Source organism: Panthera pardus, unplaced genomic scaffold, assembly GCF_024362965.1.
Source record: "Panthera pardus isolate Hobbes unplaced genomic scaffold, ASM2436296v1 HiC_scaffold_6, whole genome shotgun sequence".
Taxonomy (NCBI): Eukaryota; Metazoa; Chordata; class Mammalia; order Carnivora; family Felidae; genus Panthera; species Panthera pardus.
In genome coordinates, this window is record NW_026526991.1 from 136,067,009 (window position 1) to 136,089,956 (window position 22,948).

Here is a 22,948-nt window from a genome sequence, read left to right on the forward strand (position 1 = left end):
AGTTGTCACACATCGTTGTCGTAGGCGCGCAGCATAGTGATTCGGCAGGTCTGCTGCGCCCACCGCAAGTGCAGCCACCGCCTGTCACCGCACGGTGCTCGTACAGCGCCAGTGACTCTTCCCTGGGTCGTGTCTTTCATCGCTGTGACATGTACGTTCCACAGCCGCAAGCCTGTACCTCCCAGTCGCCTTCACGCACTTGGCCCAGCCTCCCATCCCCTCCACCCCTGACAGCCATCAGTCTTCTGTATTTGTGGGTCCGTTTCTGCTTGTTTGTCAGTTTATTCATTTTGTTTTTTATATTCCACATATGAGGGAGATCATCTGGTATTTGTCTTTCTCTGACTTCACGTAGCATCAGACTCTCTAGGTCCGTCCATGTTGTTGCAAATGGCAAGATCTCATTGCAGTTTTGATCTGCGTGTCCCTGATGATTACTGACGTTGGGCATCTTTTCTTGTGTTTGTTTGCCATCTGTAGGTCCTTTATGGGAAAAGATCTATTCAGGTCTTGTGCCCATTTTTTATCAGAAGTTTGTTTTTTTGGGTTTTTTGGTGTTGAGTTGTGTAAGTTCTTTATGTATTTTGGGTATTAGCCCCTTATCAGGTATATCATTTGCAAATATTTTCTCCCATTCAGTAGGTTGCCTTTTTGTTTCATTGATGGTTTCTTTTGCTGGGCAAAAGCTTTTTTATTTTGGTGAAGTCCAACATGTAGAAAACTGTTGCTATGGCTAATGTCAGTAATGAAATTACTGCCTATGTTTTCTTCTAGGAGTTTTATGGATTCCTGTCTCACGTTTAGATCTTTAATCCATTTTGAGTTTATGTTTGTGCGTGGTGTAAGAAACTGGTCCAGGTTCATTCTTCTGCGTGTTGCCGTCCCGTTTTCCCAACACCATTTGTTGAAGAGTCTAGACTGTCTTCCCCCCGCTGGATATTCTTGCATCTGTTGACATAGATTAGTTCTTCATAAAGGTGTGGCTTTATTTCTGTGCTCACTGTCCTGTTCCACTGATCTCTTTTTCTCTTTTTGTGCCAGTACTATACTGTTTGATTATTAGAGTTTTGTTGTAAATCTTGAAATCTAGCTTTGTCTGTCTTAAGATTGCTTTGGCTATTCTGGGTCTTTTGTAGTTTTGTACAGATTTTAGTATTATGCTAGTTCTGTGAAAAATGGTGCTGAATTTTTGATAGGGATTTCATTGAATTTGTAGATTGCTTTGGGTAGTATGGACACTTTAACAATATTCTTCTAATTCTCTGTGATCAAATTTTATACCTGTTAGCTAATTGCAAAGCTTGTATTTATTGTTTTAAAACTGTTCTGGATATTGTAGCTTTTTGTATTTTAAAAGTCTTGATATAAGTGTAATTTTTGGAAAGAAACCTCAGTGTGAAAGTGAAAGAAAGTAAAACAGTATTTACAGTCTTTGAAATGATATTCAAACGGTATTCTGGAAACTGAGTATTTTGGAAAAGGATTTTTTTCTAACCCACTTACGTTATGGTTGAACATTTTTTCTTATATATTGTATATCCAGTACGTGAACAAGTTGACCTCTCTTACATTTGCTCTCATCAGACATTGTGTGGATTGAGTGGGGAGCACTTCTTAACGTGCCAGGTGCCCTTCTAGGTTTCGGGCAGGGAAGGTTCAACAGAAGGGGAAAATAAAAAATACTTTGTTATTGAGCTCACATTGGGAGACAGGCTATAAATAAATAAGGCAAGTGTACCCGTTGGTGGTAATGCTGTGCAGAAAGATGAAGGGAGGTGGGGGAGGACACAGTTTTAGTGTGATCAGGGAACGAAGGCATCGTCAGAGAAGCGGCTGCAAATTGGACTGTCTTATATTGGCTATCTTATTTTCACCCCGACAACGAAACAGAAGTGTGGTGCTGATGTGGTCACAGGGTATTTCTTTTCAGCCTTAACTTTTACTGTATGTGCATTCTGTCCCATTTTTTATGATTTTTAAAAATTTATTCATTCTTTGTAAGTAAGCTCCACACCCAACGTGGAGCTCAAATGTGCGGCCCTAAGATCAAGGGTTGCATGTTCTACCGACTGAGCCAGCCAGGTGCCCCTGTCCCATTATTTTTTTATAAGTTTTATTTATTCATTTTAAGAGGGGGAAAGAGAGCGAGAGAGAGTGCCCAAGAGGGGGAGGGACAGAGAGAATCCTCAGAAGGCTCTGCACTGTCAGCGCAGAGCCTGATGTGGGGCTCAAACTCACGAACTGTGAGATCCTGACCTGAGCCGAAATCAAGAATCGGCTGCTTAACCGACTGAGCCACCCAGGCACCCCATAAGTACAATTTTAAAATGTTAAGTGTAGTCAGCTGTCATTAATAACCTCAAGACCACTTTAATTTTTAGTTTTGTTTGTTTTGACGATAGTCTTGGGGAAAATAATACTCAAAATATCAAAACAGTACACTGTTCAATGGGACTTTATCACTTTTATTATTTATTTATTTAAAAAATTTTTAACGTTTATTTTTGAGAGAGTGCGCATGAGAGAGTGCCAGTGGGGGAGGGGCAGAGAGCGAGGGAGACCCAGAATCCGAAGCAGGCTCCAGGCTCCGGGCTGTCAGCACAGAGCCCGACGCGGGGCTTGAACTCACAAACTGCGAGATCATGACCTGAGCTGAAGTGAGACGCTTAATCTACTGAGCCACTCAGGTGCCCCTTATTTTTTATTTTTTTTAAAGATTTTATTTTTAAGTAATTTCAGTAAACTGCCTTTGCAAAACATTTTAATTTTTTTTTTTAATGTTTATTTTTGAGAGAGAGAGACATCACAAGCAGGGGAGGGGCAGAGAGAGAGGGAGACACAGAATCCGAAGCAGGCTCCAGGCTCTGAGCTGTCAGCACAGAGCCCGACGTGGGGCTCGAAACCAGAAACCGTGAGATCGTGACCTGAGCTGAAGTCAGATGCTTAACCGACTTAGCCACCCAGGTGCCCTGTGCAGAATGTTTAAATGTTTGATTTTAGCCCCTACCACAGACTCTGAATCTGTGTTTGGAATTTGTAGATCAGAGCCCAGTAGCTAATCCTCAGGACATTTGCCATCATGTGACTTAAGAATCCATTTCTTGGGGGCACCTCGGAGGCTCAGTCGGATGAGTTCGAGCCCCACGTCAGGTCTGCTGTCCGCTTAGAGCCTGCTCTGGATCCTATGGCCCCCTCTCTCTCTACCCCTACCCCGCTTGTGTGCTCTCTGTCAAAACTAAATAAACGTTTAGGAAAAAAAAAAAAAAGAATCTATCTCTTACCAGGTTTCTGTGGTTTTCCAGAGTATTTACTGATCATAATGTTAAAATGTGCACTCTGAAACTAGTATTTACATTTTCTTGATACTTCCCCATATTTAGTTTGTGGGAAAATAGCCTGCTCCTGAGTGGTATTGAACAGGTCTTCTCCAGCCTCTTGATAAAGCATTCCACACCCAGTGTGGGGTTCGAACTCACAACCCCGAGATCAAGAGTCCCACGTTCTACTGACTGAGCCTACCAGGCGCCCGAGAGTTTATTGTTTTTTAAGGTAGCCATACATACAGTTTAGGAAAGGGGAAGAAGGCCTTGTCTTTCTAGAAGCTGTATACTCTAGAAGGAATACTGACTAGTAAGAGAGCTGAGGGTTTAGAAACTAGTAGTTTATACCTGTCTCCTCATCTTTATTTTAGTGTGAAAAGTGGCTGATTATCTAGGAGTTTATTGAAGTAAGTGATTGGCAGCATAATCATCTTTTCTGTGAAATTCTAGAGGGAATCGTAGCACACAGGATAAAGGAAGAACATTCAGAGTTTTAGGCAGTTGGCTGAGTAGAGGTCACAGTTGTCCAGAGGAGGACATTCGGGTGGATGCCCTGGTGAAGGATAGTTTCTCGGGGTCCTGTTCACCTTGTGCCTGATGAGAGACACGATTACGCATATTACCTTTAGTTAAGTACTGGTTATAATTACTTGTAATTGTAAAATTGAAGACTTAATAACTGATCTGTTGTCATTATGTCGGTTTATTTTAAAGGGTAGTGGAGGTAGAAGCCATGTTGTCTGAGCCCCTGCGTCTTAAGTCTCTCATTGCATTAGCACAGCCTCAGATAATAACGTGGCACGTTTCAGCTTGCCTCTCACGCTCTCTTTTCCTCAGAGTCCTGGTGTCAGTGTTTGCTTTTTGACAAATTCTTTAGGCTTAATGGGACTGTTTGAAAAACGTCGCTTCAGAAAATTCCTAGTGTATGTTGCCAACTTTGACGAAAAAGATCCCAGGACTTTTGAGGGCATCGATCCTATGAAGACTGCGATGCGAGATGTGTACAAGAAATTTGACTTGGGACAAGATGTCATAGATTTTACCGGCCATGCCCTGGCACTTTACAGAACCGATGAGTAAGTTTTTTGCATGTTAGATTTGTATTTTTCTTGAAACTGTCGCTGAATTTCTCACTTCTCCAAAATGAAAATTCTAACAAAACAAAGATAACCGTGTTATATTATGAAAGCCTCTAGCTATAAATTAGTGGTATGGAAACTTTTCCGTAAAATAGGAAAGTAGGGAAATGAAATCACTTCAGAAAAAACACTTTATTTATTTTCTAATATTTATTTCCTTATTTCTAGCTATTTAGATCAACCATGCTGTGAAACCATCAATAGGATTAAACTTTACAGCGAATCTCTGGCAAGATACGGCAAAAGCCCGTACCTTTACCCTCTCTATGGCCTTGGAGAGCTGCCCCAGGGATTTGCAAGGTGAGTGCCCGTCGCTGCCCTGATTGCCGACACCCCTGTGACTCCGGGTCCCCTCTTCAGCGGGGGTGCGTGACACGTGGTTGTGAGCGATGAGGTGAGAGGTCTGGGAGCCAGGAGATGCTTTCTATTTTTATTGTCAGAAGATTGACACATAATGAAACCGCCAGTCTACAGTTAAAAAATTAGTTTGCCGTCAGACCTGTGTAACCAACGCGACAATCAAGAGAAGAAAACCTTTTGTCCGGGAAGTCCCCCTGCCGCCGCCTCACGACGGCCATCACCCCCACACCATGCGCTCTGTCACCGTACCTGACTTGTGCCTGTTCTGGAAGTTCATATAAAGGGAGTAACAGAATATGCACTCGCTTGTGTCTGGCTTTTGCTTCATGATCTGTTTGAGGTTCATCTGTGTTGAGGCATGTATTTTAGTTCGTTTTCAAAATACTGAGTAGTTTTCCATTATATGAAAAACACAGATACGGCACAATTTCCTGTGAGTGGGCGTCTGGGTTGTTTTCACTTTGGGGGGTATTCTGACCGAAACTACGACGGACTTCCGTGTAAAAGTTCCTGTGGACGTAGGGTATCGTTTCTCTTGGGTAAGTGTCCGGGAGCGGCACCGCCGGCTGACCTGGAAAGTGTACGTTTGACTCCAGGAGATGCGGCCAAGCCGCTCGCCGGAGCGCTCGTGCCGTCTACACGCTCCGCAGCCCGTGCGACTTCTTGTCGCCCCGCTTCCTTGTCCGCACTTCGTGTCGTCAGTCTTCCCGGTTTTACTCACCCACGTACGTGTGAAATGCTGTCTCATCGGGGCTTTAATTTGCATTTCCTGAGAACTAGTGTTGATCCCCTGGCCATTTGTATACTTTTGTGGTGTTGGTGTCTTTTTGCACGTTTTTAAACGTTCGTTGGGTTGCCTCTCCTTTGCTGATTTGTGGGAGATCTTGTATTCTGGCAGTGGGTCTCTGTCAGAAGTCCGTATTATACGTGCTTCCTCCCAGTGAATGGCTTCTCTTCTGATAAGTGCAAGTTTTAAATTTTGATAGTATATCCAGATTTTTGGCTGTGTTTACTGCTTACTCGGTGCTATCTAAGAAAGCTTTGCCTGCCTCAGCACAAAGATAGGGTCTGATGTCTTCTTCTGGAAACTTTATGGTTTTAGCTTTATGTTTAAATTTCTCATTCATTGTAAAATAATGTCGGTGTGTGAGGTGAGGTATGGCTTGAAGTTCGTATCTTTCCACACTGATGTTTAGCTGTTCTGGCACCATTTGTTGAAAACACTTTCTTCTCCAGCTGTGTTGGTGCCTTTGTGGCAAATCGGTTGGTCATAGATACGTATCGGTTTTGTTCCATCGGTTTATGTTTCTTATGCTGTTGGCCACAGCATCCTCATTAGTGTAGTTTTGTGTGAAGTCTTGAAATCAAGTAATGGAAGTCAGCTCCAATTTTGTTCTTTTCCAAAATTGTTTTGGCTCTTCGGTAGGTCCTTTGCGTTTCTACATACATTTTTAGAACAGCTTGTCAATTTCTAGAAAAAAATTGCTGAGGTTTTCATCGCAGTCGAGTTTACAGTATCTTAATGTGGAGTTTTGCAGTCCGTGAGCGTGCTCTCTCTGTGTATTAGGTTTTTTTGGAGCAGTGTTTGTAGCTTTCGTTGTAGAGATTGAGCAACTTTCTTGTTCAGTTATTCACAAATAAGTTATTTAGATGCTGCTGTTAATGAAATTATTTCCAGTTTATTTTACAGTTGTTTGCTGGTGGAATACCTGGGTGGCTCAGTCGGTTAAGCATATGACTCTCGATTTCTTATCAGGTCATGGTCTCATGGTTTGTGAGTCTGAACCCCACGTCAGACTCTGCGCTGTCAGCACGGAGATGCTTGGGATTCTCTGTCTCCCTCTCTCTCAGCTTCTCCCCCACTGGCGTGCTCGGTCTCTCTAAATAAATAAATAAACATAAAAAAAAGTAAAGTTCTTTGCTGGTGACAGTGGACATCCTTGCTTTATTTATTACTAAATGTTTTTTATAGGGTTTTTATAGGTGGCTTTGTTGAAATTAATTCCTCTTTCTTGGCTTGCTGTTTTATTATGAATGGATATTGACATTGAGTTAATAATGCAGATTTTCTTTTTATGCTGTTATTATGGTGAACTACAGATTTATTTTTTGGATATTAAACCTTGCATTCCCAGGAGAAACAACACTTAATTCATGATGTATTTTTCTTTTAATTTATTGTTGGATTTAATTTGCAAGTGTGTGTATGTGTGTGTAAACACACATAGGAATTGAAAATGAGGCTACTCAAATGTCCCGTTTCTTATTTCATCAGTTGTGTTACAAGAAATTTGACCATTTCAAATGAATTCTTGAATTTTTTAAAAATTTATTTATTTTTGAGAAAAAGCGAGTGCATGAGCACAAGTGGGGGAGGGGCAGAGAGACAGAGAGGGAGGGGGAGAATCCCAAGCAGGCTCTGTGCTGAGAGCGTGGGTTGTGACACCGGGCCAGAACTCACAAACTGTGAGATCGTGACCTGAGCCAAAACCGAGAGTCGGACGCTTAACCGACTGAAGCCATCCAGGTGCCCGTCTTCTAGCTGTTTAACGTTGAAACAGATCATTGATTTTCACTTTCCTTCTCTAACATGAGGATTTAAAAAAGTCTTCAAGTTTCTCTCTAAATATGTATTATTCAGAATGGTACCCTATCTTTCCTGTTTTTCTTCTTTGATCCTTGGGTTACTTGAAAGGGTAGCGCTTAATTGCTAAACATTTTGAGATTTTCCTAAATACTGTATTGTTACTCCTGTCTAATGCAGTTCCGCGATGATCAGAGAATAAACTTGTAAAATTTTAATCTTTGAAATTAAGGCCTAATTTATGGTCAAATAAACGATGTATTTTGGTGAATGAGTGTGCCCTTGAAAAAGGAACGTACATCCGGTGTGTGGTGGGCTCAGTGCTCGGTACGGGTAGCTGGGAGAGCTGCTCGCACGTGTGTTCTTCCGGGTTCTTTTTCTAGTTCTGTTACTGAGAGGGAGTCTTCCACCAAGAGAGTGGATTTACTTCTTTCTCAATTTAGTGCTGTCAGTTTGTACTTCATACATTTAGAGTTCTTTAACAAGGTGAGACTCGTTTCTGATTTGTCTCATGCTAAATACAACCTTTCCAGCTTGCTTCCTGTTTATATTTTTTCCCCATTCTTTTACTTTCATACTTTGTTTTTATACTGAAGTGAGTCTCTTAGAGACCGCATATGGTTGAATATTGCTTTTTTATCCAGTATGACAACCTTGGCCTTTAATGGGATTGGTTCAGTTTATGTCTATTTAATTATTGATATGGCTGGGATTGGGTCTGTTGCTTGTTTTCCTTTTTCCTCCCATCTGTTTCTATCCCGCTTCTGTTCTTTTCTCTTTTTGGATTAATGAAGTCTTTTTTTACCATTCCAGATTAATCCCTATAGTGGTTTTGTAGCCATGCCTCTTTATTTTTACTTTTTTAGTGCTCTGCAGATTATCATGTGCATCCTTTATCAGTTTGTTTGGGGTGGATATTGTGCTAGTTTGCATAAGATAGAACCACTTCGCAACACCTTTGGTCCGTTCTCCTTAGTGCTCTTGTTGCCTGTAATTTACGTCTACTTACTAAACTCCACAGTGCGGTGTTACAAGTTCTGCACTAAACAGTGTAAAGCGGAGAGAAGGAACAGTAGTCATTTTACCACGTTACCATCCGTGTTGCTCTTCTCGTAAATCCTTGTTTCCGTGTGGTGACCTCTCTGTCCAGCCCTTCTGTGGCATTCTTGTAGTTCGGGTCTGCTGGTGAGGGGTCTCCGCTGGCATCGGTCTGAAAGTATTCTGTCACCTTCATTTTTGAAGGATGTTTGTCGGCTTGAGATTTTTTCCTTCCGCACGTGACAGCTGCGGCTCCCTCACTCGTGTCTGCTGTTCCTGCTGAGAAGGTGGCCGCCCTGTCCTTGGTCGCTGTGTCCCTGTTTGGAATGGGGTCTTTCCCTCTGGCTGCTTGCAAGATTCTTTCTGGTTTTTGGCGGTCTCGCTAGGATTCGCCTGTGTGTGGTTTTGCGTGGGGATTTGCTGAACTGCTTCGATGTGTGAGTTAATCGTGTATATCAAATTGGGAATTTTATAATTGTCCTCTTCAGATGTTTCGTCCCATTTCCTCTTTCTCTCCTTCTGGGACACCTAATTTCGTGCATGTTGGATGCTTGGTATTACTTCAACAGGTCACTGAGACTCTTTGCTTTTTTTTTCTTTTTTTTTTTTTAACTTTTGTTCTCTCCATGCTTCATATTGGATAATGCCTATTGATTTGTCTTCAAGTTCACAGGCTCCCTTTTTTGTTATTTCCAAAAGCCTATGAATCCCAGTCAGTGAGTTTTAACTTTGTTTTCTGGTACTGTACTTCTATATGTAGAATTTCTAGTTTTTTAAGTATAGTTTTTTTTTTTTTTTATGAGATTCTGTTTACTCGTTTTGATCCTACTGGATACATTTATACTAATCTTTTTTTAAGTTTATTTTGAGAGAGAGAGAGAGAGAGAGAATGAGAACAAGTGGGGGAGGGGCAGAGAGAGGGGGAGAGAATGAACCCAAGCAGGCTGCACTTGTCAGCACAGAGCCCAGTGAGGGGCTCAATTTCACAAACCGTGAGATTGTGATCTGAGCTGAAATCCAGAGTTGGACGTGTAACCGACTGAGCCACCCAGGCAGGCGCCCCTGTGCTAATAATGTGTTCTTGAATGTCTGTTTGAATGAGGATGCTTGTCCTTGAATGTATACATAATAGCGGCCTTTTACCCCTGCATATGTTAACATCGGTAGGTAATCTGGGCATCTGTATCGATTGCTTTTCCCGAAATCTTTACTTTGGGTCACAGTTCGTCTCTTCACATGTCTGGTGATAGTGGACTGCAGACTAGACACATTGATTGGCACGTTTTAGAGATGCTGGATTCTTTCTCTGAAGAGTGTCGATTTTGCTCAAGTGGGTAGTTAAATTATTGGCCAGGCACCTTGAACTTTTGAGGCTTGAGTTGACACTTTGTTGGATGGGGAGGGCGCGTTTTGTGTGTGTGTGTGTCTCTCTTTGGCTTAATCTTTAGTCCTGCTGTGATGAGGTGTGATCCTCCTGGGGTTTACAGTGGAAAGCTCAAGATGTGCATAGACCAAGCTCTCTAATGGGGCAGTTTCAGACTTCAAACCCATTTGTCCTTAAGGCCCTCAGCTATAATCTCGGCTCCGCTCTTTTCACCTTCTGGCTGTTGCTTTTGCTGATTTCTTGGAATCTCTCAGGTACAAGCACTTCCAGAGTTAGTTAACGATTTGAAGAGATTTTATAGATTTGGTGGCTGCCCTTTTGTGGATTTCCTCCCACAATTTTCATCTCCTTTGACAGCCCCAGATTCTGTCCTGTGGCACCTTGAATCAGTAAGAGGTCGCTGGCTTTCTGCTTCGTTCTAGCCGCGCTGTTACAGGGATGGGGAGAAAGGGGTTCCTTCGCGGGGAGAGCCATAGGAACCACAGAGGATCTCGCTCGTTCCTTCAAGTCTCTTCTCCAGTGTCAGTCTGCTTTTTTAGTCACTCTCCAGGGCCTCCTGATTGGTTTTGTTTTTTTTTTTTTAGTTTCATTTATATGCTGGAGGATTAGCATAAGCACTTCAAAAGGACTTGGCATTCAGGACTGAATGTGAGACTTCATGGTTTTGACTCTATTTTGTAAATTGTTGCTTTAATGACTTTTAAACTAATACCTTCTAGAAGGAAATTGAGCAGATATACGTCGCCTGTGTAACTCACAAAGATCTAAGAAAGGAGACTTTAGTCATGGACACAATTATAAATTATAATTTCAAACATTTTTTTAGGCTAAGTGCTATTTATGGTGGTACCTACATGCTCAACAAGCCAATTGAGGAAATCATTGTGCAAAATGGAAAAGTGATTGGTGTGAAATCTGAAGGAGAGGTAAGAGCTTTTACAATTTAAAAAATACCATGTTTTTTTGAAGGAGATGTTATTTAACATAATGTAGAATGGACGTTGATGCTAGATTCCAGACCACATGTGGTTTCTTTATGGCAGCTTGTCATTTGTAATGACTAAGGACTAGTTACAGATGTTGTGCTTAAAAAGTATTATTTCCTCTTGGGTTGATTAGCGCTTCAGATGGAAATAGACATTGTGGATGAAGTCTAAGTGGTAAGTAGTGTGTATTTATGTAGTGTAGGTTGGTGCCTGTCTCCTGAGTGTGCCTTTAGATCTGCCTTTATTTGTACCGCTTATAATTTATTGGTTGAGTTTGGACTTGGTGGATACTGAGGACTTTATCATTTAATTTGGGTGTTGGCTAGGTGGAGTTTCGCGCAGTGTTTCTCAAATTTGAACTGCACGCAAACCTGTGTTACTCCTCGTAACGTGCACATCCTGATGCGGTGGGCCTGCGGTTTCTTACAAGTTCTCAGGGGATGCTGATGCCATGGGTCTGCCAGCCAGGTCATTTGTATTTTGTGAAATGGCAGCCCTCACAAGGAGTGAGAACTGCTCCAAAGCTGGGGATAGAGACCTACTTCGGTGTTCTTGATGGTCTTCCGTGGGTTAGGACCACGTGATCGACACCCGCCGGGTGGCCGTCGGAACGAAGCGTTACTATTGTAGACCTTTGGTAACTGTCCTGTGCTTTCGGCACGGGAGGTTCTGGGAAATAATCTGCTATCTCAGAGTCTTTGTTAGCACGGAGTTTCATCTCCTCGTTTCTCAGGGCTGCTCCCTCTCAGGAAATTACGGAACACGTACTTCTTACTGGGGACAGTCCCCTGTGATGACAGCCTTCGGTACAGTATTCCGTTTAACCCAACAGCCACCCTTTGAGGTTGGCTACAGCCGGGATCTGAAACCTGTCTGTGCAGTTCTAAAACCTGTACTTCTAAAGGCTGTGCACCAGGTTGCCGAATACTTGAACAGGACTTCGAATTCACGGATCTGTTCCAGGAGACTCTGTTGGGATTGTTAGCAAAACTAGTTTTAAGTTGTCCGTAGTTACGGTTAACCTTATGAGGGCCACAGATTCTACTCCAGGGACAGGGGCGTCAACCTTCTATCAAAAACATTGTGGACGCCGAATATTATAAATGTTACCTACACGTTTCGTGACAGGTTGCTCGCTGTAAGCAGCTCATCTGTGATCCCAGCTACGTCCAAGACCGAGTAGAAAAAGTGGGCCAGGTGCTCAGAGTAATCTGCATCCTCAGCCACCCCATCAAGAACACCAACGATGCCAACTCCTGCCAGATCATCATTCCCCAGAACCAAGTCAATCGGAAGTCGGGTGAGCTTTGAGGATCCGGCAGATGTTTGTAGGATTTTGTTAAATATAACTCGCTTCATGTTTTGTCCCAAGTTCCTAATTTTATTTGCTCTGTTATAGTGAAGAAACTTTAAGTTACACAGGAGAAACAAGGTGTGAGGGGTCCTCACACGGGAAGGCGCACACGAGTCCCAGAGCCCTGCCTTGGATCTGTGCGCTTGTCTAGAATGAGGGATCAGGGCTGGACTAGAGGAGTGTGGTGTCCGTGATGATGTGCCTCTGGAGGTTTCTGTCATTAGCTGACATGATTTGTCAGCCTAATACTCTGAGGAAGATCAGGACTCACTTCTAAAATTGGTAATTCCTAAGCTGTTTGTGCTAAGCAGCTGTCTGCATCCCCTACCTTTTTCCATCTTCCTTCCACGTGAAGCCCTAAGGCTTATATTTATCGAATCTTCAACTTAAAAGGAGTCAGGAGCTTTTGAACACACTATTAAGAGCTGTGTTTGTTTTTCCACGGGAGCAACCAGAATCACAGGTCATGACTGGAACAGAGGGATGTTCACAGGCCCCAAGCAGATCGCAGGGTCTGTGAAAATCTCAAAAGAGCAAAGGGAGCTCAGTCATGATTTTGTACATTGGAAAATAAGTAGCTACTGAGCGGGACACAGGAAGAATTATAGGAGTTTATTTTTTAATGTTTATTTTTGAGAGAGAGAGACAGACACAGAATCCAAAGCAGCCTCCAGGCTCCGAGCGGTCAGCACAGAGCCTGCCTGACACGGGGCTGGAACTCACGAGTTACGCGATCATGACCTGAGCCCGTCGGACACGTAACTGACGGAGCCACCCACGCGCCCCTAATGACAGAGTTCGTTGTGCCAACCGAAGAATAGCTTATGCTGATTTGCAGTTTTGTTATCCTAATAAATAAATGAAGAGGCGGTACTTAATAAACCTTTCTAAATGCAAGGCGTGGAGAGGAAGACGACCCCAGAGCAGTCAGTTTGCTCTGTGAGGCTCTGTAGGTAGCCGTAGCAGAGCCGGGAAAAGAAACCTCCTGAGCCTGGCGGTTCACGGCTCCGCGTGTCCTTACTGTCCAGTGGGCTAGAAGTCGCCGGATACTTGCAGACTTTTGTGTGTGACCCGGTTTGCCTAGAAGATCTGGTCAGTCCCAGGCAATTTTAACGCACACCTCGAGGAGATACACGGGGGACGCCAGAGCACGCGCATATTCCCGAGCTTTACAAGCCCCGGCAGTGAGTGCCTTCCCTTGTTTCCAGATATCTACGTCTGCATGATCTCCTCCGCACACAACGTGGCCGCACAAGGCAAGTACATCGCCATAGTCAGTACGACTGTGGAGACCAAGGAACCGGAGAAAGAAATCAGACCGGCTCTGGAGCTTTTGGAACCAATTGAACAGAAGTAAGCGATGTGTTCGTTTAGCTGAAACCCGAGATTGATACTTGCACGGAGTGTGGCGAGCCGGGTGAGAGCCGCCAGTGGCTGTGGTGTGGGCCTTGTGCCTGCCGGTCTCGTCCTTTGGGTTTTGAATTTCAGGCAGAGCTGGGAGCGTGGGCTTGGGGTCCGCTCGCCTGCTGACTCCGTTCTCTCTTTCCTTCCAGATTTGTTAGCATCAGTGACCTCCTTGTACCAAAAGATTTGGGAACAGAAAGCCAGGTGAGTGTGGCGCTCCGAAGAGAGTATCAACACGCAGGCTTTATTGGGAGACACCCCTGCAGCGTCTCAGGTCTTTGTGATTTTCGTTTGTAGATCTTTATTTCCCGTGCATACGATGCTACAACTCACTTTGAGACAACTTGTGACGACATTAAAGACATCTATAAGAGGATGACCGGATCCGAGTTTGACTTCGAGGAAATGAAGCGCAAGAAGAATGACATCTACGGGGAAGACTAACGGCGGTGCGATTATCATCTCATTAGGACAGACTTCCCTTTGGCAAATGACGCGTATCGTATGAAATCAATATTGTAAGGCCTGCTTTTGTAATCAAAACGGAGATCGCAGAGCACTGTACCAGTAAATATTCCTCCCCTTTCTAATATCATGTATTAACTCGTTTTCCTGGAGTGGCTATTCAGAATTGGCGGGTGACCACATTCTGTTCGGTTTAACCAGTACTGGCTTTTTTTCCCCCTAGTGCAGCATCAGTTTTAAAAATCCCTTGTGATACTGATACAGAGCACTTGATACAGGATTTGTATCTTTTAATCAGCGCCGCCTTCGCAGGCGCGCTGCTGCCGCCCGAGAGCCGGATCGGTGGGCGGCGTGCCGTCTGTCCTCTTGACATGGAGGAGATTCGAGATGGAATGTTCCATAATTCGGGACGGCATCCCTGCGTTCTCCCTACACCTTCACGTCTCCTATCAAGTATTACGACAGCGCCCACGGAACACGGCCCCAAGTTGGGGTTCCGTGGGCCTGAAATTCTAACACAACTCCGGACCGTGCGAGTCATCTTGGAGGAGGCCTGTGTGCGGTGTTTTAACCTTATAAGATTGAGAAGAGCAGAGGGGAAAGGCCCCTATCGTGAAGCAGGTAAACGTAGAAGCTTCTTTTGTATCCCAGGTGTGGCTTCTTCGACGGACCAAAAGCTGCGACGCAGTATTGATTTGACAGAGCCTCCGCTTCAGTGGTGTCTGTCTCAGAATGGCTCCAGGTGATTTCTGTACTGCAAATAAAGCCAAACTCTGGAAACCAGTTCTTTTCTCGATTGGTCTGTCTGTGTCCCGACATCAAGAGCTAGTGGGGCTCGCCCCGGGTGCGCCCCAGCTGCTCACTCCCCTCGGCGTGGCTGCAGCGGACGGGGCCACGTGCAGATTTCGATGGCTAAACATACGCCCGTCCTCTGGCTTCACTGTGAGTAGACCCCAAGTTGTGTTCTCGCCACAGCCTCCTGAGGCACAGAATTGCCCCAGTCGAGAACCCACGGCTTGGCCTGCGTGGTAAGATCATCTAAAATCCCAGCGAGCCTTTCCTTGCCCGCCGGGCTAGAAGCACAGAGAAGAACTGTATTTCCACATCCCTCACTCGACAGCCACGGAGCGCCTGTAATACTTAGGTGCCAGGCCAGCGGGTACGAGGATGAAAGAGGCAGTCTGGGAGGGCAGCAGGGCCGAGACTGACCCTGGGGCTCGGTTAAGGGGAAAAGCAGTTTTAGAAAAGGGTTGTGGGAAGACTTTGCGGCAAGAGGGGGAGGGGTGGACGTCTGAGGGAGGAGAGGACAGCAGGCTCAGCTCACAGCAGGGGCTCAAGTGGACCAAGGAGGGTGACAGCCCCCTTCCTGGATTCTTCGCTGAGCGGGGGCGTTTCTAGGCGAGAAACTGCGTCAGGCGCCCACCTTCCGACTCGGCGGGAGGGGCAGGAGGGCGGAGGTCCCGTCCTGGAGTTCTGTGAGCCTTCTCTCGGGTCAGGGCTGTGGGGGCTGGACCGGCAGATGGAGGTCCCGTGGTAGGAGTGGAAGCGAAGTCCTACCTGTTAAATGGGCTACAAACTGCCAGAAGGTTCTCCAGGGAAGGAATCGCAGAAACAGCTGAATGATTTTCAGTTGTCTTTATTAAAAAATGAAACAAATTGGTTAGAAAAACCTCTGTTCCAAATAGATACTATGTATCTCTACAAACTTTTTTGCTTGGTTTTGAGTTTAAAGATTCCCCTAGAAATTATTTCTAATACCATAAATAAATGATTTTCTTCCTCCGAGGGTTGACTTTGTAATGCGCTGTTTACAAAATCTAAGTGAAAAATGACAGTTCATAAATCTGTACCATTTAACTTCCTGTAGTGTTGCTAGAGTAACAGCAAATAAAACCAAGATTACAGCTTTTACAAGGGTGGCGAAACCTTTCAAACAGGCTGTAACATGCACTACGTACGCCTTTTCGACACTGACATGCAAAAACAAAGCTATTGGTTAAAATAGACTTCTTTTTGCTACACCTAAGTAAACGTGTTTGTAAAACTCTTTTTAACGTTGAGCTTAATAGCTTTGAAGGCGCTCCGTAAAAATGAAATAATTTAAAACGATATTTAATAGTATAACCCGAAGCTGGTAGACAGCTGCTGTCCCACTGTGAGTGAAGTCCAAGATTTTAGAGCAGAGTGTGAAGAAATGAAGAACACTCCTATGTCGTAGAACATTGATTGTTGAGATATGAGAAGGCTGTTCCGTGTATCTAAAGTTTCCAAAGTAAAAGGAAAATACTAATTTGTTGGTGGCACCACTGGTGTTCTAGGCAAGCTGCAGCGGAGTCCCCTGCATAAACACAAAATTGGTCATTCCGTCTTTATAAACAGAATAACCAAGAAATGTTTTGTAAATAGGACGCTGTCGAAGAGGGACGTTATCTCCCGTCCTGGGAACGAGATGAACCACAAGTGAAAATGCGTTCAGTCATTCAGATGAAACGGGGGACGCTGAAGTAGACGATCCTTCAAAAGTTCTGACTTTAATGCCAAACCAACAGCAATCCCACCCCTAACACAGATTTAAAATTTACAGCATGATGTATACTAAAGAGCGGAGTTTTCAAACAACTGGTTTCCTCACAGAATGTCCACATCAGTCCTGTCCTGCTCACGAGGGAGAGTTCTGGAAAGTGTTCTTACCAATAGCTACTCTTAAACGGAGCTGCTATTTTTTGTATATTTTCAATAAAGTTATTTACATCTGTAACCAGGATGCCACTGTTTTCAAAGACTTCTCTGGAGATGGTAGGCTTTTCTGTAAAAAGAAAAAAAATACCTTTTTGGTGAAAAAGTCATTGATGTATACTTTTCAGGCATCAGAACCCCTTTTATTTAAGAAGCAAAACTTTTATGGAACGACTTGGTCCAGGGAGGAAGGGGTATGAAGCTTTGGGAGCGGCCGGGGTGGGGGTGGGGGTGGGGGTGCCGAGCACCGCTGAAACAGAAGGACTGTGGCCCTACCTTCCGTAGTTCTAACGGCTCGGCGAACGTTCGCCTAAAACTCGAGGTGCCCGCAGGCCACAGCCAGCAGACAAGCGGACCGGAGGGCCGCCAGACAGAGCCCACGGCGCCCCTCGGCCCGGCCTCCCATGCGTTTAGGAGCACATACCAGGCAGGAAGGGGGGGGGTCCCGCACAGATCCCGTACGGCATCCGATGACCGCACCCGGACCCTTCCAGAGCTGGCAGAACGGACACGGTGAGTTTACCTGTCAGGAAGACCGCGAACCTGGCGTGGACGTGCCGAACTTGCAGGTTGAGCAGACATTTCAAATGTTCTGCTTTTGTTGGCGACCGAGAGTCACAGTGGTGGTAATGAAGCAGTTCGATGAGATTCGCACTCTGATAGGATCTCAGTATTAAGTTCTTCTTACGTGCGATCGAATCCGCTCTGCAACGTACACAGAAACGTTAACCAAATGCGGGTTCCCTGGCAACTTGCGGGAGGCTACTTTTTACCGTATCTGGATTTTCAGCTGTTTCGTTCCTTCGCTACTTGCCTTCGCTATACTTTGACCTCTTACGTCAAAACACTCAAACCTCCGGGGATGCTCTTTGCCTTTTCTGTTCTTTTCCACCGGGCCCCTGGCTTCCTGGACGTCACCGTCGCGTCAGGTTCCCTCACGACCTGACAGGCTGGCTCTTTCCTCCCGTCAGCGTTCCGGGTGTCCGGGAAGCACGGGCCTCGCTGCGAGCAGGAGGGACGTCCACGCGCTCACCTACTGCCACTTCCCAACGACGCTGCTCGGCGGGCCCCCCTTCAGTCATTCCTAGCGGGCCCGGCGGTGCCTTGTCACAGCAGCGCTTCCAAAGCCGCTCTTCAGGCCCCGCACTGCTTGCCAGACGCCGATGTCCTTACGCTTAGGTAGCAGCGGGAATTTTCGTAATTTCTCACCTCTCTTAAAATCTCGTAACTACCTATCTTTTCTTCCTCTTTTAGTGGAAGATGTCTGACTGTGAAACGTCCCTGTGTCTGCTCTCCCGCCCTGTAGCAGGGATGAACCCGATGCCCCGCCGGGCACCACACGGCGCACTCCTGTGACACCAGCTTTTGTGGGTACGCTCCCGTGGAAGCCGGTCACGTTCGCCTAGAGATGGACGGGAGGCTGCTTTTGTAGTTTCTCATAATCACGTGGCTATAAACGTTCTTTGGGGAACTGCAGTTTTTAACGCAGTTTTTAACGGTTTTTGGGGTTTTAGATTAAGATGAGTTCCTCTGAAGGCCACAGGACGTGGGGAGTTTTCTGACGAGTTCCCACCGCGCCCGCTCCATGTGAGGCGGGTGCCCTCTGAAGAGGACAGCGCCAGCAGCAAGGGGTCCGTTTACCCCAAAGTCCCATGAACGGGAAGTAAGCTTATTCGTGCCAGCTGACCAGGGGTGAGGTGGTACCTCGGAACTCCTCCTTGCACTTGAATCTTTCCTCTGAAGTGCCCGCTCACCACCTCCTCGGGATCTCCTGGCCACGGCCTCTGCGCTCACCAGGTCCTTGGAGCCCTGCACCCCTTCCACGATATCGTGGGCTCGGGTCCGCTTGGACCCCCTGGCTCATTTGCCCTCCTGCACTCGTTCCTAGGTACGAGCCTCTCCCGGAACCCTGCTCGGGGCTGCCTGCGTCCCTTTCAAGATCCCCCGCGTGTGCGGTTTTGCACCTACGTCTGTCCTCCTCGGGAGGGCGTGGTGCGGGGAGACGTGGTCATCTTAGAGATGGACGTTCCGGGCTCGAAGCCCAGCTTCACAACTTCTTGTCTGAGCTGGATCAGCTCCGTCTTCGCCCTGTGCTTCCACTATGCCACCGAAGCAGGTCCTCGCCGTCAGCAGCCTCGGAAGCTGGGCCGGGACGCCGCCAAAAACGCCCGTCAGCGCCCCCGCAGGTCCTCGACCGGGGCTTGTGGGGCCTCCTCCCAGCTCCCCGCGCCAGACCCCGTTGGCTCCTGCCTCCCCGAGTGCAGAGGCTCCCGCAGGCCCCAGGGCTCAGCAGCTGTACATCTGAAACAAGACCTGTTTCTGGGCTTGTTTGGGGTAAAATTTAACCGAGGATACGTCCTGCTCTCGATTTTTCCATCCCCGTGACCGTGGAAACAATACACGGATCAACACCGGACAAAGCACCATGGCGGCAAGCCCACGGCTCGCTCTCCGTCCCCTCCGCTCACGGTGGCGGAACCTGAACTCCGCTACCCACACCTTCCAGACTCGCGCACCTGACCCCCTCCTGGCCGAGCGCGCACAGCGTGGGCCCCAAACTCCGGGCGGCGGCCCCGACCCCGCTGTCTACCCCAAAAGCCCGGCCCCAGAAACCAAATCTCAACCCCCAACGGAGCCGAAGGTGGCGCCTGGATGTGCAGGTGGCCGCCCCTGCCCCCCGCCCCCGCGCGCAGACCTCACCTGACGTCTTCCTTCAGCTGCTTATTCTCCCTGTGGTGAAGCAGCCACTTCCATCTCCCGTTTCCGTTCAGCTTCTCCAGGGTCTTGACAATGTCCTTCAGCTGAACTACACAGCGGAACACAAGAGGCCTTGTCGGCTCCCGGCTCGTGCGGTCGGAGCCCGGCGACGGTTCCCGGGGGGAACCGAGGTCCCGGGCCTCAGTGCACGGGCCTCCCCCGCACGGCTAGGACGCGGCGACCCGCGGTCCCCTCGGCCGTGGCAGGAGCGCCCGGACCGCCACGCGGACGCGGCACGGACACACGGAACAAGCGGGAGCGCCCACCGCGCCGGAGGAAGACAGGTGCCTGGGCGGAAGTCACGCCTGTGGAGGTAACCCCGTCCCGCCTTCTGGCCCACGAGGGGCACCTATGGCAAGTTCTCTGGGCCGTCAGCTTGGGCAGGTTCCGACGATACCTCAAAGCCGGCTGCCGCCCTGACCTCCCTCCACGTCCCGTGCCCAGAGGGAAGGGAATTGTGAGTGTTCGGCACATACTCAAGAAGGCTTTTGGGAGCCATTTGTTGACTTCCAGAACATCAACAGCATGGCAGGGGTGATGGTAACGGGAGCGGGGGGGGGGGCGGATGGGGCCAGTGTAGGGACAGTTACAGCAAGAGTCCGCGGTGAACGGCTCCGCGGCAGCACTGACAGGAAGGGACCGAGAAGCGGGGCTGGCGGTCCCATCACCAGTCAGCACCAGGAGGCGGAGAGCACTCGGGCTGGGGAGGAGGATGCCAGCGATCCCCAGGGAGGTGCCAGTGCTCAGCACGCGGCAAAAACTCAGGCCTCTGAAGGTGGCGACTGAGACTGAGTTGTTACTTTCTTTTGGGTGAAATCATAGTCGGGTCACTGGGTGAAGAGAAACTGATTTGACTGTCCTTTAAAGAAAGAAGAGAGGAAGACACAAGACCAACCTAATGTCAGAGTCTCCAGGATCTTGTCATCTGAGACCACAAAGCCTCCCGCGTGGAAGAGCTCCTGGTAGGTGCACTCGGGGACGTCTTCAGGGCCGTCCACGCCAGCGAACACGACACCGGGGAAGTGCTTCAGCCTCAGCAAACAGGGAATCTAGCAAACACAGACGCATCCCGGGAAAGAGGTCTGTCAGGTCGCTTTCGGCACTTTTATCCCAGGGTTTCGAGGTCCGGGGACAGCCGGAAGGAACTTCGCCTGGACGACTGACCGGGAATCCTGCGAAGCCCTATCCAACACCAGGAGCGCCCCTCACAAGCAGTCCTGACTCCGTTCACCGTCCACGCCGCACACTCGCTCCGGCCCGTCCCCTTCTAACTCCAAAGGCCGAGGACGGTGACGGAGGGAAGGCACAGCGGAGGCCTGGACACCCGTCAAGTAGTGAAGCAGGCGACAGGCTCGCACCGTCGCTGCTCCCTCTCCGGCTCCCCGGGCCTCCTGCACGGCAGGGCTCGATTCCCACCCCCGAGCGCAGTTCTTGGGACAGGCAGTTACTCTGATGCAAGTAACGGGTAAATAAATATCATAGCAAAGAGGTAAGAACACTTTCACAAGTCCTTCCGAAGGGAGGTTTACTGCTGCCAGGCACTGAGAGACACAGGTTTGTATCTCAGCTGAGAAAGTGTCCCGATACCTCCCTTTCCGTGGTTCTGCCCCAGTTACTATGAAAGTCTCAACTCAGACACGACGTGCCAGAAACGCCTCGGTAAGTACACGGTCCGAGGGTGCACCCTCGACCCCCGTCGGCTTCCCACTTGGATTCAGTGGGAAAGTTCACTTCTGCCCTGGGAAGCGACGACGGGTCTGGTCATTTGGAAGACAACGTAAAATGCCCAGAACACACACTCTGTGAGAAAAGATCACCACACGTACTTGATGCAAATGCGATGCTATGTCTTCGTTTCTGATGACGACCACCAGTGTATCGTTCTCTCTGGGAAAAGCTTGACAGAAACGCTGCGGTTCCATTTCTGCGTGGCCTCCTTTCCTCAGAAGGGCCTGAAAGATTTACAAGGAACCGTTACAATAAAAAAGCGTATTTGCCCAGAATTACTTCTACAGTTCGCTGGCATCAGAAAGCACATCCTGTGTACTAACCTGCATCCCAACAAGGCAACAGAAACGGCAGTTTGTCTTCTAAAGGAGCTTCCGCGTCTAAAACACGGCTCGTGGGTGTCACTAACTGGACTCGAGAGGTTTTTGTGTTGTTGAAAATTTTTTTTTGGTGATGGTGGGAGAGGGAGGGAGAGAATCTTAAGCAGGTTCTACATGCAGCATGCAGCCCGACGAGGGGCTCGATCCCACAACCTCGGGATCGTGACCCGAGCCAGGATCAAGAAAGAGCTGCACGGTCAACCGACTGAGCCACCCAGGCACCCCACAAACCCATTTCGAAGGCAAAGCACTTCACAGTAAACCTTTCGTGGTCCACAGCTGATCAGCATCAGACTGATATACACGCCTAGGACTCTCACCCACCCTGAGGCAATTACCTGGTGGCACGCAGACGCTCACTCTAAAAATGCCACCTCCAGTCAAAACGTTTCCAGGACTTTTGGAAATAACACTCCCGACTTGTAAGCATCACCTGGACTGCCGTTAACGGCTGTGGAGGGAGCCCTGGGTGCGGCAGGTGTTGGTGAGCGTGGGGAGGGGGGTGGGGGAGGTGGGCTGAACCTCAGGTCACCAGGCCGCTGCCTCCCTGTCAGACACTACGGTCACAGGCCTAACGGCAGGGTAAGTCCGCGTCATTAAAGGGAACTCCTTCACCCTATTCTCCCTGTGATGCCGACACGGCTTCTGTCTGAAGGGTTCTGGAGGCTTCCACCGCACCCCAGGAACCTGGTGTCGGACCATCTCTGGTTCTGTCCTTTGTAAAAAATACAGTATCAACCAGCCCTGGACCATTTTGATTCTTCACTCAAAATGCACAGCGATGTATTTTGAAAGAAACTCCTGCAGATGAGACTTCTTTTCAGAGAGCCCACTGAAACATCTAAATATAAATGTTTAGCTCTGACTTATTTTACTAATAAACCACTTGAACGAATACATTTTCTGAGATGCTCAACATTTTCATCGCATCCTGTGGAGTTCTCAGCTACTCTGTCGCGCACTCTGAATTTCAACAACAAAGGGCCTCCCAGATGTTCCTCATCTTACAAATAAACGGGGCCTGACACCCATCACTACTGAATGCCCCAGGACTCTCCAGGGCAGAAAAATCGTCTGGGGTAGTTTTCTCAGTTTTCAGAAACATTTTGCTCTGGATTATCTTTTTAAATTTTTAAAAATGTTTATTGATTTTTGAGAGAGAGAGAGAGAGAGCGAGCGAGCACGAGTGGGGGAGGGGCAGACAGAGAGGGAGACACGGAATCTGAAGCAGGCTCCAGGCTCCGAGCTGTCAGCACAGAACCCAACGTGGGGCTCGAACTCATGAACCATGAGATCATGACTGGAGTCAAAGT

The 22,948-nt window shown here is 47.6% G+C and overlaps 2 protein-coding genes across 8 annotated transcripts in view; one reads left to right on the forward strand and one right to left on the reverse strand.

Moving 5' to 3' along the window:
* The window catches only part of GDI2 (GDP dissociation inhibitor 2), a 33,901-nt gene extending 19,084 nt beyond the window's left edge, over positions 1 to 14,817 (forward strand). Inside the window, exons 5-11 of the mRNA XM_053895428.1 lie at positions 4,198 to 4,396; positions 4,628 to 4,759; positions 10,652 to 10,751; positions 11,940 to 12,111; positions 13,374 to 13,518; positions 13,719 to 13,773; positions 13,867 to 14,817. Coding sequence (XP_053751403.1) covers positions 4,198 to 4,396; positions 4,628 to 4,759; positions 10,652 to 10,751; positions 11,940 to 12,111; positions 13,374 to 13,518; positions 13,719 to 13,773; positions 13,867 to 14,013 — 950 coding nt within the window. The 3' untranslated portion in view covers positions 14,014 to 14,817. The remainder of the gene's footprint in view (positions 1 to 4,197; positions 4,397 to 4,627; positions 4,760 to 10,651; positions 10,752 to 11,939; positions 12,112 to 13,373; positions 13,519 to 13,718; positions 13,774 to 13,866) is intronic.
* An 837-nt stretch (positions 14,818 to 15,654) lies between these two features.
* Positions 15,655 to 22,948, reverse strand: part of TASOR2 (transcription activation suppressor family member 2) — a 79,311-nt gene continuing 72,017 nt past the window's right edge. For all 7 annotated transcript variants that reach the window (XM_053895420.1, XM_053895427.1, XM_053895423.1 and 4 more), the window contains 5 exons: positions 21,354 to 21,479; positions 20,423 to 20,576; positions 19,471 to 19,576; positions 17,294 to 17,475; positions 15,655 to 16,840 (listed from right to left, as the gene is read on the reverse strand). In XM_053895420.1, the coding sequence (XP_053751395.1) occupies positions 16,722 to 16,840; positions 17,294 to 17,475; positions 19,471 to 19,576; positions 20,423 to 20,576; positions 21,354 to 21,479 (687 nt within the window). In that variant the 3' untranslated portion in view covers positions 15,655 to 16,721. The remainder of the gene's footprint in view (positions 16,841 to 17,293; positions 17,476 to 19,470; positions 19,577 to 20,422; positions 20,577 to 21,353; positions 21,480 to 22,948) is intronic.